The 16,570-nt window shown below is 44.7% G+C and overlaps 2 protein-coding genes across 7 annotated transcripts in view; both read left to right on the forward strand.

Moving 5' to 3' along the window:
* Positions 1-16,570, forward strand: part of LOC124463589 (NACHT, LRR and PYD domains-containing protein 12-like) — a 50,658-nt gene that overhangs the window by 8,575 nt on the left and 25,513 nt on the right. The gene's annotated exons all lie outside the window — the stretch shown is intronic.
* On the forward strand, positions 8,201-9,684 carry LOC124463560. The gene has a single exon (XM_047015310.1). It carries the CDS (start codon positions 8,201-8,203, stop codon positions 9,620-9,622), a length of 1,422 nt encoding a protein of 473 aa, XP_046871266.1. The 3' UTR covers positions 9,623-9,684.

The following is a 16,570-nucleotide window of genomic DNA, read 5'->3' on the forward strand; positions in this document are numbered from 1 at the left end:
GCTCCTTGCCCCATATGTGGACAGCAGGCTGGAGAGAGGCAGGGCACATATCATAGTTCAATACACACAGTTAGATAGATACACTAGACACACAAGGCTATTGCTGCCATCTTGTGTATGACACATTTAAGTTATAAATGTCTCTACGGTATAGTCACAGGCTGGACATTATTTTTACACTGTGTTTACTTGGTTTGCAGAGATTTATAACTTGGTTTGCAGTGACTGTTATTTTTCCTCTGTGTAGTTGTGTATTATTATTTTTCATCAAATGTTATTGTCTGTTTGATGACTTATGCCCTCTAAACCTAACTAATGAACACTGACCGACAGGGCAAGCGGTCAAAAGGAGATGTGAGTGTCTGCCTAATGGGCCTATAGGAGTGGGGGGGGGGGTAGGACACTTTGCCACTCAGCAACATAGGTGAAGACTGCACAGGAGAGCAAGAGACAAAAAGAGACGACAAGGAGCGAGCAGCTGCAGAGAAACACGCTGTGAGAGGAGGAAGACAGGGAAGCCGCCATGTTGACGCTGACCAGGACATCACTGTTTGAATGCCATATCTTCTTGATTGTTACATTTCTTATTTAGGAGTAATACACATAGCTTTATTGGAAAGATATGGGAGTAATTTTTGTAACTATTCACAATTGTTTGATATAGCAGACTAGCAGAGCATTTGACAGCACAACAAGAGGTGGTAAGTTCAAATCCCCCCTGTAAATGGCTTTGGATAGAAGCATTTACTAAATGATGACATGTTAAAGGCAATGCATGAAAGCCCACAATCATACAAGCCCCTCTTCAAATCAAACAAACTAATTCTGGGCTCTCATGCATTTCAACAATTTCTCTCGCTGAGAAGTAAGGGATAACTTGTCCCGCTATATACAATTAATAGATAAATTGCAGATTTCTGCTGAGTAGATAGTTGTCTCGAGTTACACAGTTAAAGCCAGCCAATTAGAAACTTCACCAGCAAACCTTTGACAAAACTTGAGAACCCTGCAAAGGGTGGAGTTGAGAGTTGCCTAATTACATCCAAACAAAGATGTTCTGCAGTGTTTGTGTCCCAATACAGTTTTTACTTACTGCCACATTCTTCTTTGGCTGTTGAGATGGTTCCTGTTGAGAATACAGACCAATGATTACTGTCAGAAAGGCTTCATTGTGTCCACACCCAAGTTGGCTAATTAACAGCATTGCAGTTATGTTTTGTCAATTGCTTACATGCCTGGGCTAGGCCTATGACTTATGTACTTAACCAGCCAGCAAGTTTTGCTTAGCAATCTTCCTCGCCCTGTTAATTGAGGCAGTATTGCTCTTTTTGATGATAACTCCAAAAAACTCCCAATGTACCCAAAACTCTTCCACAAAGTTGGTGTTTAACACATCTCTGTTCCATAGTCTTCTTTGTCTCCACTGCTATGGAAGAATTCGAGTGGCACTGTGTAGATCTGAATAGTCAAGGGATATGGTTTTAATACAATTTATTTAGATTATACAATTACATATGATTAAACAAAGCTTTGCTGATCAGTCTCAACGAAGGAGGTGCTATCCACACAGATCGTTCGTAAGAGTGATAAAGGACAATAAGGAAAAGTCTTCCTTATATGAACAGATACCAGATGTTAATAATCAATCAATACAGCGGTCACCATGATTGGTCAGCACTGGTCAGTGGCAGTTAAAGACAATAAACCCCCCAGGCCAGTGTCCCATGTTGATGTAGTTTCTAGTTTCAAACAGGATGTCTGACTTGGCCATCTCCTTAGCCAAAAGGTCAGGTCAGCTCTGCCCAACCCCAAGACCTAACTGAGACCCTCTGGATCTTAGTTAGGCATCTTAAAACAACACCATAAATACCTTAAGACAATCTGAGTGTCCCTTCTACAAAGTTTCACATCACAGAACCTCAGTTTCTGTCTATAACAAAGGAACTTACTTTTTACCGCTTAAAGAAACATAGATATTGTAACTATGTCAAAAATTGCCATCACACCACACACAAGATGACAGCCAGTCATAAACAGTTGAAGAAGAAGAAACATTGTATCCTTAGAGGAACTTGACTTAAATATGAAAACTTTCATAGTTTCCACTTTTTGTGAGTAATTTCTCTGCCGGATGCAAATTATACATCTGAAGACGTTCATTTAACCCAAACAAAGAGGAACTTTATCTAAGTTGATATTACATACAGTAGGTTATGCAATAGTCTAGGAGATCTAAACTAACTTGGAGGGTAAAATACAATTTGTATGAGAAGATTCCAGTGAGGTAGGAGGGAAAAGTGTAAACTGCCCTGTTATTAGGCTATCATCTGGTAAATAGGACAATTAACCCCTTTGTTTTATAACCATTCAGTCTCATGACCCTTGACTTGCAAATGTAAAACAGAGAATGTGTGTCCGTACTCTACAATGGATGAAGATCAGTGTGCATTGGCTGGTCACCAGCAACACTATTCAGGAGGTTTGTTTAGGAGAAGTTATTATTGAAATAGCTTCTCACTACTTTGGTATCTAATCAAGCAAATTGTTTTCTATGATGCTTAATGTGTATAGGTGAATGTATTCACAGCTACAGGCTCATTCAAGTAAGCCTAAAGGGTGTCATTTTGAGTTAAAAAACACATATACTGGCCTTCCAATGTTAGGATCATATCCACTATAGCTTAAATGTACAAAGTGATGAAGCACAATATTAAACTTAAGAAACAAGTTTGTTGAAATACGATTTGAATTAATCCTGAATATTACACATACTCATGAGCATAATGGACATCCAAAGCCGACGATAACATATGTCTGTAAACATGTCTAAAATGCAGTGAAATACAGTTTGTCAGTAACTTCTGTCCTATGTTCACAAATAGTTTGGAAACACAGTTCACCCTATTTAGGTGAACAGTCACAAAAATCCAACAAGACAGAGAAGCTATAGAGAAGGTCAGACAACTTTATTTGTATATCACTTTTCAAACCAGTTTTACAAGAGGCTTCACATTTATCAACCAAGCTAACAGACTGAGACCAAGTGATAATGAAGTATCGACGCAAAGCAATGAATGTTCATTTAGCAGGCACTTTTATCCAAAGCGACAACTAGTGTATTTGGAAAGAAAGTTCATAGAACAACAGGACGTCTGAGTAAATATAGATAGATGCAACATAATCAGTCTGTATTGTCTAAAATATATTCTTTATGGTCTGAAAAACCATAGCAAATGATCTCTTGGTGAAAGACACAGTAACCCCCTACATCAGAACCACCAAATCTACTATCACAGAAAATGCTAATACATTTTCATGGTGGGTTTCTAACACGTCTGACACAGCCTCCCCCCCATCGTTACAGGAGTATCATTTCCTGTGTGTGTGCTGACATGTTGGACTGTAGATTTGGCGTTACTGCATGTGCTGTCCCAGTAGGTGTAGGCCAGTAGTTCTTCCAGATGTGGGTCATCCAGAAGTTCTCTCAGGTGGTGACTGCTGGGAAAGCTTGGCCCCACACATCACTGCTTTGGGTCTTTTCTATTGTGGGTACGCAGGTGACTCTTCAGATTGCCATTTGTTTTACCTGAGTAGTCACAGTGTGGGCAGCTATAGGGCTTCTCTCCTGTGTGGATCCTACTGTGATTGTTAAAAGAAGCTGAGGTAGAGAAGGCTTTATCACAGTATTCACAGCTGTAGGGCTTTTCCCCAGTGTGGATCCTGCGGTGAACTGTGAAATTGTCAAGCCGGTTAAACTTTTGACCACAGAGGTCACAGCTGTAGGGCTTCTCCCCGGTATGGATCCAACTGTGATTTCTGAAACTATCAAGCCGTCCAAAGGTTTTACCACAGAGGTAGCAGCTGTAAGGCTTCTCTTCAGTGTGGATCCTGCGATGAGCTGTGAAATGGCCAGCCTGGTTAAAGGTTTTACCACAGAGGTCACAGCTGTACGGCTTCTCTCCAGTGTGGATCCTGCGGTGTACATTGAGAGTTGTAGCCACCCTAAAGGTTTTACCACAGAGATCACAGCTGTGGGGCTTTTCCCCAGTGTGGATCCTGCGGTGAACTGTGAAATTGCCAGCCTGGTTAAACTTTTTACCACAAATGTCACAGCTGTAAGGCTTCTCTTCAGTGTGGATCCTGCAGTGAACTGTGAAATTGCCAGCCCCGTTAAAGGTTTTACCACAGAAGTCACAGCTGTAGGGCTTCTCTTCAGTGTGGGTCCTGAGGTGAACATTGAGATTACCAGCCCGGCTAAAGGTTTTACCACAGTAGTCACAGATGTAGGGCTTCTCTCCGGTGTGGATCAACATGTGCTTCTTGAGGCCACTGGATGAGGAAAGGCTCTTCCCACAGGTGTCGCAGTGATGTGTCTCCATAACTCTGGTCTCTCTTTGTTCTATGTCTAGACTCTCTGGATCCTGTCTTGTATCTAGTCTCTCTGGATCCCGTATTGTATCCAGTTTCTAGAAGCTTGTTCCTCTCTGGGGACTGCTGTCTCTGGTTGAATCACTCTCTTTAGTCTCTCTGGTTCAGTATCTCTGAAGCCATAATATGTCTTCTCTGTCTAGTCTCCGCCCACGATCAAGTATGGTTGGCCAATGGGGAATCTGGAGGAAACAGCTCCATGTTAATGAGAACTCAGATTTTACATATGTGGTAGGGCTGACTTGCAGCGCATTGGGCACGCCCTCTTAAGGGTGGGGTGTATATATACGTCGTTCCCACCCAACTGAGTAAATTGTTTGAATTGTTTGGCGCTTGTTGCCCGTGGTTGTCTGTTGCCGGAGGAACACTGGTAGGTTTCATTTATCTGTTGTCAGGGGGATTACTATACAGATCACTTGTATCAGTTTGCTAGCTGTGGTGTAACACTTGTAAAAAGCGCTTGGTTAACGCAAACATTTAAATCTGTCACTGCAGCGACATAGGAAGACCTGATTGCAGACTGTGGGTCGTGTTTGTGCTGGCGCATCGTCCTGTAAGTCGTAAGCATAGTTTCTGACTGTTTCAACCATGTAAAGTTTTCATTGTGAATATTATGTGCAAGTATTCATGTATTGTGTCTTATCCAGGAAATAGGGTGACCACTGTTTTCCCTTACCTTAATTTGTTTTCGTAATCATAGACTGTGAGAGCTACCAGCATATTTCTTTTAGATCGTTGTTTCCTTTTGTTTGTATGAATGTGTTATTTTTAGTTAACTGCCATCTGGGTGCTCCCAGCCTTTGGATATATTAGGCTGGTGTAACCATTGTGATTACCTCTGACATGGTGTTTAGATCCCCAAACACATTTGTGTGGAGTGTGTCTAAGTTTGTCATATCACGTTGTTCTGGATTCGGTGTTAGCCTACTTGCATTGAGTGTTTTGTGTGATTTGCAGTGTTATAATCCAGATCGTGTTGATTGATATTGGGGATTGGTTTGGTCAGACTGTGGGGTTACTGGTTGCTCATAGCCTGTATAACCCGGTGGGGAACTACTTTGATGGCAGTGTGTGTATTATTGTTTGTAAACTTATTCATCAGTGACCAGATATTTATTAAATAAAACGTACTGTATTTTGCTACATCTGCCTCTGTATAGTCATTCATTTGATTAGCCTGCGTCCCGTGGACTTCATGATAAGTGACAGTCAGGGTCTGTTACACATATAAAGGAAATCTTTTGTTTGTCATAATGTCCACTCTGCATATGTAATGGTGAACATTTGGTGAGGTGTATGTTTCTCAGATTTATTTTGTCTGGAGAAACATGTAACACTGTGATAAAAACTTGATATTTGGAATACAACTCCTCCTTTATAGTCTTCAAAATAATAATATAGGACTAGTTACTACACAAGAAATTCATGCAAATTACTGTCTCTGCGTGCTTGTGCAACCTTTAGAGTTCAATTTTACTAGTGATGTTCATGACATTTATTTACATTTACATTTATTCATTTAGCAGACGCTTTTATCCAAAGCGACTTCCAAGAGAGAGCTTTACAAAGTGCATAGGTCACTGATAATAACAACAAGATAGCCCCAAAGCATTGCGGGTAGCCAAAAACAAGAAGTACACATTGTGAACAATCAAAAAAATAAGTGCTAAAGGGAAGAAACCATAAGAGCATGTAGTTAAGCAAGTTACAATTACACAACATGAATCTCTAAGTGCAAGTGTACCTGTAGGAAAGCAATAAAACTAGGATTAACTAAAATAGAACACAACAGTTTAAATCAGCTACCAACTAACCAAGAGCAACAGTCTAAGCAAGAGTCATTGTGATCCTTCAGGAAACTAGCGTTGGGTTCAGCAAACCATTCCTAAGTACCGTTGTACTCCCGGAACAAGTGTGTCTTGAGCCTTCTCTTGAAGGTGGAGAGACAGTCTGTGTCTCTGATGGAGGTGGGGAGTTGATTCCACCACTGGGGGGCCAGGCAGGAGAAGAGCTTGTGTTGGGACCGGGCGGTCTTGAGCGGTGGAATGGATGAAGGAGGATAATATCACTTTTTGTGTTCCTGATGTGTTTGTGTGATTATATTAGGTAGTTTCCACTGGTACAGTCCTGAAACTGTTGCACTTTACCAAAACGGTTCCTCTCTAGTGTGTTTGCAGCTAATATGACCTTCAAAGGGAATGGGAGGTGTAAATAAATTGTAACGATTGGTTCATGTACCCTATGTGTCAGTTTAGATGCCAAGATCTCTTTGAGTCCATGGACTCTTGCTGCCTACAGAAATTCTTGTCTAGATTATAATAAACAACCACATTTGTTTATTTCTCTAACTGCGAGATCTCCGCTGCGAGTAGGGTCACAGCCAGAGGCAGTAATAGTCAGTAGCTTTGTGTAGTGTCTGGTCACTGGAAATTGGATTTGTATTTTATTTATTTATTGTTGTTTTTTTGTTGGTGGCTCTTAGCGTAGGTTTGGGAAAACAGTGGTTGAAGACCAGATGAAGACTTTGTCGGCGTGGGCAACTTGAGAGAACTGCCAACTCCATTGTCCTATCTCTTGCCACTTTTTTTTTTTTTTTTTTTTTTTTTTCCCTTGTTCGTTTTACTTCAGACTGAGGTAGAATGGCTGATGAAGATATTGCTCTAGAAATGGGCGCTCAATTAAAGGCACTTACTGAGCTGGTGCAGCAACTCCAGGCTGAGAACATCAAACTGAGAGCAGAGGTAACATCAGCCCCTTCACCCCATATACCAGTAAATCCACCACTCGGCCACCCTAGCACTAGCGCACAGAGTAACACGGTAGTCACTGCCCCTAGTGGGACAGTGGAGCGTTTTGTGTATGTTCCACGGGAGCGTAAGTGCCCAAGGTTTTCAGGAAAGCTGTCACAAGACTCTTTAACTGTGGAAGATTGGGTTGAGGAGGCCCGCAACCACCTGTCCTTACGGCCTATGGCCACTTCCGAACAAGCCCTAGCCATTTTTGATTTGTTGGATGGTGAGGCTAGAACGGAGATAAAGTTTCGTCCTGCGGTGGACAGAGATGATCCAGAGAAAATATTTACCATCCTTACTAATGTCTATGGTTGTGCACAGTCGTACATTAGCCTTCAAAAGCAGTTCTTTCAGCGAAGGCAACTAGAGGGAGAGTCTTTGCGGGAGTACTCCCATGGTCTCATGTCCCTAATGGAGATCGTAAATCGTAAAGATCCAGACTGTTTTTCTAATCCAGATATTGTTTTACGTGACCAGTTCATAGAATTTGTGCGAGATAGTATGCTGCGTCGGGAGTTATGCCGTCACACTAGGCTTAACCCCCGACTTGGTTTCTTGGATATCCGACGGGAAGCAATCCGTTGGGTAGAAGAGGGTGAACACTCTGGTGCCCAGCGTCCTCGGGCACAGTCATGTAGTACCAATAGCATCACAGAGTTATCTGTTGACTCGCAAACGGTGTCATTAACATCTACTAAAGAGTTAGCCGAGGTAAAGGACAGCCTTCGTAAACAACAAGCTCAGCTAGATGCCATCTTGAAGCGTCTTGATGCTCCTCATTTTGTAGCAGAGGCAGCACATTCTAGGGTGCCTGCCCCCCCAACCTCTAGAGCTCTGGCACGTGGTTCTCAATATCGTTTTCACGCTGATGGTAGACCTATTTGTTTGCGCTGCAGTCAGCCTGGCCACATTGCACGGTTTTGTAAGGTCCCCTCTGTCCCTGCTACCCGGTGGGCGGAAAACTAACACCCTCCGACGTTATGGCCCAACCGTCGGGTGGGGAATCCTCGGGCTCTAGCTTCCCAATAGCACCTCAACTAATTGGTAAATGTCCCGTGGTGGAGGTTCGTGTGGGTGAAGTGCCGATAGCCTGCCTACTAGACACTGGATCGATGGTGACTACAGTCACTAAAACATTTTTTGAGCAGCAGTTGCAGCCCCAGTTTCAACTTCAGGCCTGCCATTGGCTTAAGCTTAAGGCTGCCAATGGCTTAGATATCCCGTATCTGGGATACCTGGAAACCACCATAAGTATTTTTGGAAAGACATTATCTAACATGGGCATCCTAGTTCTTAAAGATTCCACCGACCCAGCCATGCAGTCACGACGGGAGCGAGTCCCCGGCCTCCTCGGCATGAACATCATTGGTGAATGCTATCGTGAATTGTTTTTGGAGCACGGCCACGCATTGTTCCAGTCCCCCTCTATCCAACAGGCAGGGAAAGCATGGCAGCAGGCTCTTACTGTGTGTCAACGTCTGGAACAGACTTTGGAAACGGGTCGGGTGGGCTTGGCTAGAGTTCAGAAAGGTCCTGCGGTACGAATCCCTGCGAGTTCAATGAGATTTGTCCCTGCAACTTGCCATCAGCAATTAGGGTACATTCTTCCCTCCTGTTTTTTAGAGCCCCTATCATTTGTAGAAGGCCAGTTGCCTAGTGACCTCCTTGTCGCAGCTGCACGACTGTCTGTCACCAGCGGGATGGTCAGGATACCAGTCATTAATGTGGGCAATCAGGACCGATGGCTTCAGCCAAAGACGGTGCTTGGAGAGTTGCATGTTGTCCAGTCTCCTGATTCGACCTGCCCCATTCAGTTTCAAGTCCAGGAGGATGAACATGAGCAAATAGCCGTAGTACAATCGGTGCAAGCTGACAGGGACCCCGGTGTCGACTTTTCCCAACTTACTTGGTCCACCCTACCCCCAAAACAACAGGAAGATGCTCGGAACCTGTTGGAGAAATACCGGAGTGCCTTCAGCTCCAGTGAGGGGGATTTGGGGTGCACTGACTTGCTCCAACATACCATACCTCTGCTGGATGATATACCAGTCCGCCAAAGGTATCGGCGTCTCCCGCCAACCCAATACGATCTGGTGAAATCTCATATTCAAGAGTTGGTTGCACATGGTATTGCCAGCCCCAGTTGTAGCCCTTATGCCTCTCCCACAGTTGTGGTCCGAAAGAAAGATGGCTCAATTCGCCTATGTGTAGACTATCGGCAGCTCAATGCAAAAACCCGCAAAGATGCCTTTCCCTTGCCAAGAATAGAAGAGACTTTGGACTCCCTCGGTGGTGCTAAGTTGTTCAGCACTTTAGATCTAGCTAGTGGCTACAACCAGGTGTCTATGGCCCCCAAGGACCAACATAAGACCGCTTTCTGTACGCCTTTTTGGGCTTTTTGAATTTAATAGGATGCCTTTTGGCTTATGCAACGCCCCAAGTACCTTTCAGCGTCTCATGGAACGAATCTTTGGTGACCAGAGCCTTCACACCCTTCTACTATATTTGGATGATATTGTAATTTTTTCAAATACGTTCCAGCAACATCTGGAGCGGTTGGAAATGGTGCTGAGTCGTCTCCAGGAGAACAATCTCAAATTAAAATTGAAGAAATGCAAGTTCTTTCAGGTCAAGGTGGGCTACTTGGGCCATGTAATCTCTGCAGCTGGTGTGGCAACAGATCCAGAGAAGATCCGTGTGGTGAAGGAATGGGGCAGACCTACCACTGTCAAACAGCTCCGCTCTTTTCTTGGATTTGCGTCCTATTATAGACGTTTCGTGGATGGATTTGCTGGCCTGGCGGCCCCGTTACACAAATTGGTCGGAGCACTGCAGGGTACTCGCAAACGGCCCCCTCCTACAGCCCATGGCCCTCTGGAACGACACTGGGATGAGGCCTGTGAAAGCTCCTTTTGTGCCTTGAAACAACGGCTCGTCCAAGCCCCAGTCCTCAGGTATGCAGATTTCAATCGACCCTTCATTTTAGAAACTGATGCAAGCCATGCAGGGCTGGGAGCTGTTTTGTCACAGGAGGAGAATGGGCTACGACGACCAATTGCCTTTGCTAGTCGGGGCTTACGACCAAGTGAAAGGAACATGTCAAATTACAGTGCTATGAAACTCGAGCTTCTTGCAATAAAGTGGGCAATCACAGAAAAGTTTCGGGAGTACCTTCTCGGCAGCAAATTCACAGTGTACACTGATAACAATCCCCTCCGGTACTTGCAGTCAGCAAAATTAGGTGCGGTCGAACAGCGCTGGGTCTCTCAGCTTGCCCTCTTTGACTACAACATTGTATACCGGCCGGGAGTGGCTAATCGTAATGCAGATGCCCTCTCAAGGCTCCCAGTAAGCCCCACAAACACCCATCACTCCGTATCCCAGGGGCTAGACATCCCCCTGCCAATTGTCATGGCCAGCATACAAGCCCAGAGGGCACCTGAGAAAGCTCTTTGGCTGGCAGAATCCTGTACAGTAGACGCCATGCCCATTCGGACCAAAGCAGACCTTAGAGCCTTGCAAGGAGCAGATCCCGGTATCTCCCGGTTACTGTGGTTTTGGCGCAGGGGCCGACCACCTACACGTCAAGAAAGGAAAAGGGAACTCAAGGAGGCAAATCAATTGATAAACCAGTGGTCACGGATACAGGAGGTAGAAGGGGTCCTGTACAGAGCAATCCAGGCCCCTCCATCAAGGGACCCAGTGCTGCAGCTGATATTGCCAAAGACGCTACAGGCTGAAGTCCTTACTAGCTTGCACAACAATCATGGCCATCAGGGGGTTGATAGGACTACAGACTTAATACGCCAGAGGTGTTATTGGCCCCAGATGTGGCAAGACATTCGACAGTGGTGCACAGCGTGTGAGCGCTGTACAGTTGCTAAGGCATCACAGCCCAAAGCCAGGACATTTATGGGAAATCTATTAGCAACCAAGCCATTGGAGATAATCGCCATAGACTTCACTGTCTTAGATCGAACTAGCACAGGACAGGAGAATGTTCTTGTGGTAACAGATGTATTCTCCAAGTTTACCCAGGCCTACCCCACCCCTGATCAAAAAGCTGCCACCGTAGCAAAGATCTTGACTGAGAGATGGTTCTATGTGTATGGGGTGCCGAGGAGAATTCATTCTGACCAGGGGCGCAGCTTTGAGGGGGAGTTGTTGAAGCGTTTGTGTGAGATCTATGGTATAACAAAGAGTAGGACCACTTCCTACCATCCAGAAGGAAACGGTCAATGCGAACGTTTCAATCGGACACTGCATGACTTGCTCCGAACACTACCACCCGAGAAGAAGCGGAAATGGCCTCAGTTGCTCCCTCAGCTCCTGTTTGCCTACAATACAACTGTGCATCACTCAACACAACACTCCCCTTATGAGTTGATGTTTGGTCAGAAGCCACAGTTACCAGTGGACCATTTGCTGGGGAATATTGAAGATGAAGGAGATAGCCCACCGACAGATTGGGTGGCACAGCACCAAGAGTACCTTACATCTGTCTACACGAGTGCAAGGAAACATCTGGAAGAAGCGGCGGCATATCGAAGGCGAGGTGACCCTGACTCGGTGCCTATATTGCAATCTGGCACGTTAGTTTATTGCAAGAACCACTTTCATGGCCGCCATAAAATCCAGGACATTTGGGGGTCGGCACAGTATGAGGTTGTTGAATGCATGGATGGGATTGGCACTTTATAAGATCAAGCCCCAGGGGAAGGAGGGCCCCAACAGGACCATACATCGCACCGAGCTCAAACAGGTGCCTACAGGCCAACACTCAGCCAGCTGCCCCGCACCAGTAGTCCAGGAGCTCCAGGAGGACGACCAGAGGAGGCAAGGCCAAGACGACCCTGAAGTTGGAGGCCAACTCAGGGTAGCCATAGTCCACACCAGGAGAAATGCTCAGGGCCCTGCAGATCCGGATCTCCCAGGCCCTGCACTTGATCCACAGTCCCCTGCTCGCTCAGAAAATACTCTGGATACCCAGTCCCCCACAGGCCAAAAGTCAGCCAGCCACTCTGTACCAGCAGTCCAGGAGCTCCATGAGGACGACCAAAGGAGGCAAGGCCAAGACGACCCTGATGCTGGAGGCCAACTCAGGGTAGCTATAGTCAACACCAGGAGGAATGCTCAGGGCCCTGCAGAGCTGAATCCCCCAGGCCCTGCACTTGACCCACAGACCTCTGCTCGCTCAGAAAAGGCTCTGGGCACCCACCCCCTCACAAACAATACGGAACCCACAGGCACAACACCAGTGAGCACTACCCCTATTACAGGACCAGGGCTGGCCCAGAGTATACCAGGTGCTGACACCCCCACAGTACAGCCCCCTGGTGAGTTGGATCTGGGTTTTGACCCTATTCTATTCCCCAGACGTACCACCCGCAGCACAGCTGGACAACACCCAAATCCCTTCCGCCTGCCACAGGCTGTCACCCAAGCACTATCCGTCAATGTGGTCGAAGCGAACATGACCCTCACTCCCTTTAGGCCTTGGCAATAGGTAAACGGTTACTGTTCACCGGGACGGTGAACTTTAAGCCAGGGGTGTATGTGGTAGGGCTGACTTGCAGCGCATTGGGCACGCCCTCTTAAGGGTGGGGTGTATATATACGTCGTTCCCACCCAACTGAGTAAATTGTTTGAATTGTTTGGCGCTTGTTGCCCGTGGTTGTCTGTTGCCGGAGGAACACTGGTAGGTTTCATTTATCTGTTGTCAGGGGGATTACTATACAGATCACTTGTATCAGTTTGCTAGCTGTGGTGTAACACTTGTAAAAAGCGCTTGGTTAACGCAAACATTTAAATCTGTCACTGCAGCGACATAGGAAGACCTGATTGCAGACTGTGGGTCGTGTTTGTGCTGGCGCATCGTCCTGTAAGTCGTAAGCATAGTTTCTGACTGTTTCAACCATGTAAAGTTTTCATTGTGAATATTATGTGCAAGTATTCATGTATTGTGTCTTATCCAGGAAATAGGGTGACCACTGTTTTCCCTTACCTTAATTTGTTTTCGTAATCATAGACTGTGAGAGCTACCAGCATATTTCTTTTAGATCGTTGTTTCCTTTTGTTTGTATGAATGTGTTATTTTTAGTTAACTGCCATCTGGGTGCTCCCAGCCTTTGGATATATTAGGCTGGTGTAACCATTGTGATTACCTCTGACATGGTGTTTAGATCCCCAAACACATTTGTGTGGAGTGTGTCTAAGTTTGTCATATCACGTTGTTCTGGATTCGGTGTTAGCCTACTTGCATTGAGTGTTTTGTGTGATTTGCAGTGTTATAATCCAGATCGTGTTGATTGATATTGGGGATTGGTTTGGTCAGACTGTGGGGTTACTGGTTGCTCATAGCCTGTATAACCCGGTGGGGAACTACTTTGATGGCAGTGTGTGTATTATTGTTTGTAAACTTATTCATCAGTGACCAGATATTTATTAAATAAAACGTACTGTATTTTGCTACATCTGCCTCTGTATAGTCATTCATTTGATTAGCCTGCGTCCCGTGGACTTCATGATAAGTGACAGTCAGGGTCTGTTACACATATAAAGGAAATCTTTTGTTTGTCATAATGTCCACTCTGCATATGTAATGGTGAACATTTGGTGAGGTGTATGTTTCTCAGATTTATTTTGTCTGGAGAAACATGTAACACTGTGATAAAAACTTGATATTTGGAATACAACTCCTCCTTTATAGTCTTCAAAATAATAATATAGGACTAGTTACTACACAAGAAATTCATGCAAATTACTGTCTCTGCGTGCTTGTGCAACCTTTAGAGTTCAATTTTACTAGTGATGTTCATGACATTTATTTACATTTACATTTATTCATTTAGCAGACGCTTTTATCCAAAGCGACTTCCAAGAGAGAGCTTTACAAAGTGCATAGGTCACTGATAATAACAACAAGATAGCCCCAAAGCATTGCGGGTAGCCAAAAACAAGAAGTACACATTGTGAACAATCAAAAAAATAAGTGCTAAAGGGAAGAAACCATAAGAGCATGTAGTTAAGCAAGTTACAATTACACAACATGAATCTCTAAGTGCAAGTGTACCTGTAGGAAAGCAATAAAACTAGGATTAACTAAAATAGAACACAACAGTTTAAATCAGCTACCAACTAACCAAGAGCAACAGTCTAAGCAAGAGTCATTGTGATCCTTCAGGAAACTAGCGTTGGGTTCAGCAAACCATTCCTAAGTACCGTTGTACTCCCGGAACAAGTGTGTCTTGAGCCTTCTCTTGAAGGTGGAGAGACAGTCTGTGTCTCTGATGGAGGTGGGGAGTTGATTCCACCACTGGGGGGCCAGGCAGGAGAAGAGCTTGTGTTGGGACCGGGCGGTCTTGAGCGGTGGAATGGATGAAGGAGGATAATATCACTTTTTGTGTTCCTGATGTGTTTGTGTGATTATATTAGGTAGTTTCCACTGGTACAGTCCTGAAACTGTTGCACTTTACCAAAACGGTTCCTCTCTAGTGTGTTTGCAGCTAATATGACCTTCAAAGGGAATGGGAGGTGTAAATAAATTGTAACGATTGGTTCATGTACCCTATGTGTCAGTTTAGATGCCAAGATCTCTTTGAGTCCATGGACTCTTGCTGCCTACAGAAATTCTTGTCTAGATTATAATAAACAACCACATTTGTTTATTTCTCTAACAGTATGCAAACCTGGAGAAGTCAGGTCTTGCTATGAGGAATATGGACAGGCCCCTTTTGTGTGTCTCCAAGACAGCAGGCACATATGGTATCCTCACAGGAACTTGACTCAAATATGAAAACTTTCATAGGTTCCACTTTTTTGTGAGTAATTTCTCATACCTGGCTATCATCTGGTAAATAGGACAATCAACCCCTTTGTTTTACAACCTTTTAGCCTCATGACCCTTGACTTGCAAATGTAAACACAGAGAATGTGTGTCCATATTCTACAAGAATGGATGAAGATCAGCATGCATTGGACTGGTCACCAGCAACATTATTCAGGATGTTTGTTTAGGATAAGTAATTATTGAAATAGCCTCTGACTATTTTGGTATCCAATTGAGTGAATCCCTTTCTATGATACTTGAAGTGTAAGGGGAATTCCTTCACATCTACTAGCCCATCTAAGTAAGCCTAGATGGTGTGTTATTTTGGATAAAAACTAATTTTTCTGGCCTTCCAATGTTGGGATCCAAGCCACTGCTGTGTACAAGAAGGGATAAAACATTGTGTTAAACTTAAGAAACATGTTTATTAAGATATGATTTGAATTATTATTACAATCCCGAATATTACACATACCCATGAGCACAATGGACATTACATTTAGCAGACGCTCTTATCCAGAGCGACTTACAGTAAGTACAGGGACATTCCCCCCGAGGCAAGTAGGGTGAAGTGCCTTGCCCAAGCACACATCGTCATTTGGCACAGCCGGGAATCAAACCAACAACCTTCTGATTGATAGTGCGACTCCTTAACCGCTCAGCCATCTGATCCCCACATCCAATGCTGAGAATAACATACTTCGTAAACGTAAAAAATGCAGTGAAATAGTTTGTCAGTAACTTCTGTCCTATGTTCAAGTAGTTTGGAAACACTCCACCCAATTTAGGTGAACTGTCTGGTGAATTATATGTGCTTGAATTCAGTTGCTTCAGAACAGAAAGGTGTCAGCCAGAGTTGACCAGGTTTCTACCCAGTCTGACACAGTTTCCCTGCATCGTTACAAGGGTAGAGTATTATTTCCTGTGTGTGTGCTGACATGTTGGACTGTAGATCTGGTGTTACTGCATGTGCTGTCCAGTAGTTGTAGGCCAGTAGTTCTTCCAGCTGTGGGTCATCCAGAAGTTCTCTCAGGTGGTGAGTGCTGGGACAGCTTGGCCCGACACATCGCTGCTTTGGGTTTTTCTATTGTGTCTATTACCAGCATGGCTAAAAGTTTTACCACAGAGGTCACATCTGTGGGGCTTCTCTCCTGTGTGGATCCGGCTGTGTTTCTTCAAATCACCCTTGGTAGAGAAGGCTTTATCACAGCAATCACAGCTGTAGGGCTTCTCCCCTGTGTGGACCCTGCCGTGAACGTTGAGCCTACCAGTTTCGCTAAAGGTTTTATCACAGAGGTCACAGCTGTAGGGCTTCTCTCCAGTGTGGATCCTGCGGTGAACGTTCAGAGTACCAGCTTCCCTAAAGGTTTTACCACAGAGGTCACAGCTGTAGGGCATCTCTCCAGTGTGGATCCTGCGGTGACCGTTGAGAGTACCAGCATGGCTAAAGGTTTGATCAGGTTTGGTCTCTCTGGATCCTGTCTTGTATATAGTCTCTAGAAGCTTGTTTTTCTCTGGTTAC

Source organism: Hypomesus transpacificus, unplaced genomic scaffold (assembly GCF_021917145.1).
Source record: "Hypomesus transpacificus isolate Combined female unplaced genomic scaffold, fHypTra1 scaffold_30, whole genome shotgun sequence".
NCBI lineage: Eukaryota > Metazoa > Chordata > Actinopteri > Osmeriformes > Osmeridae > Hypomesus > Hypomesus transpacificus.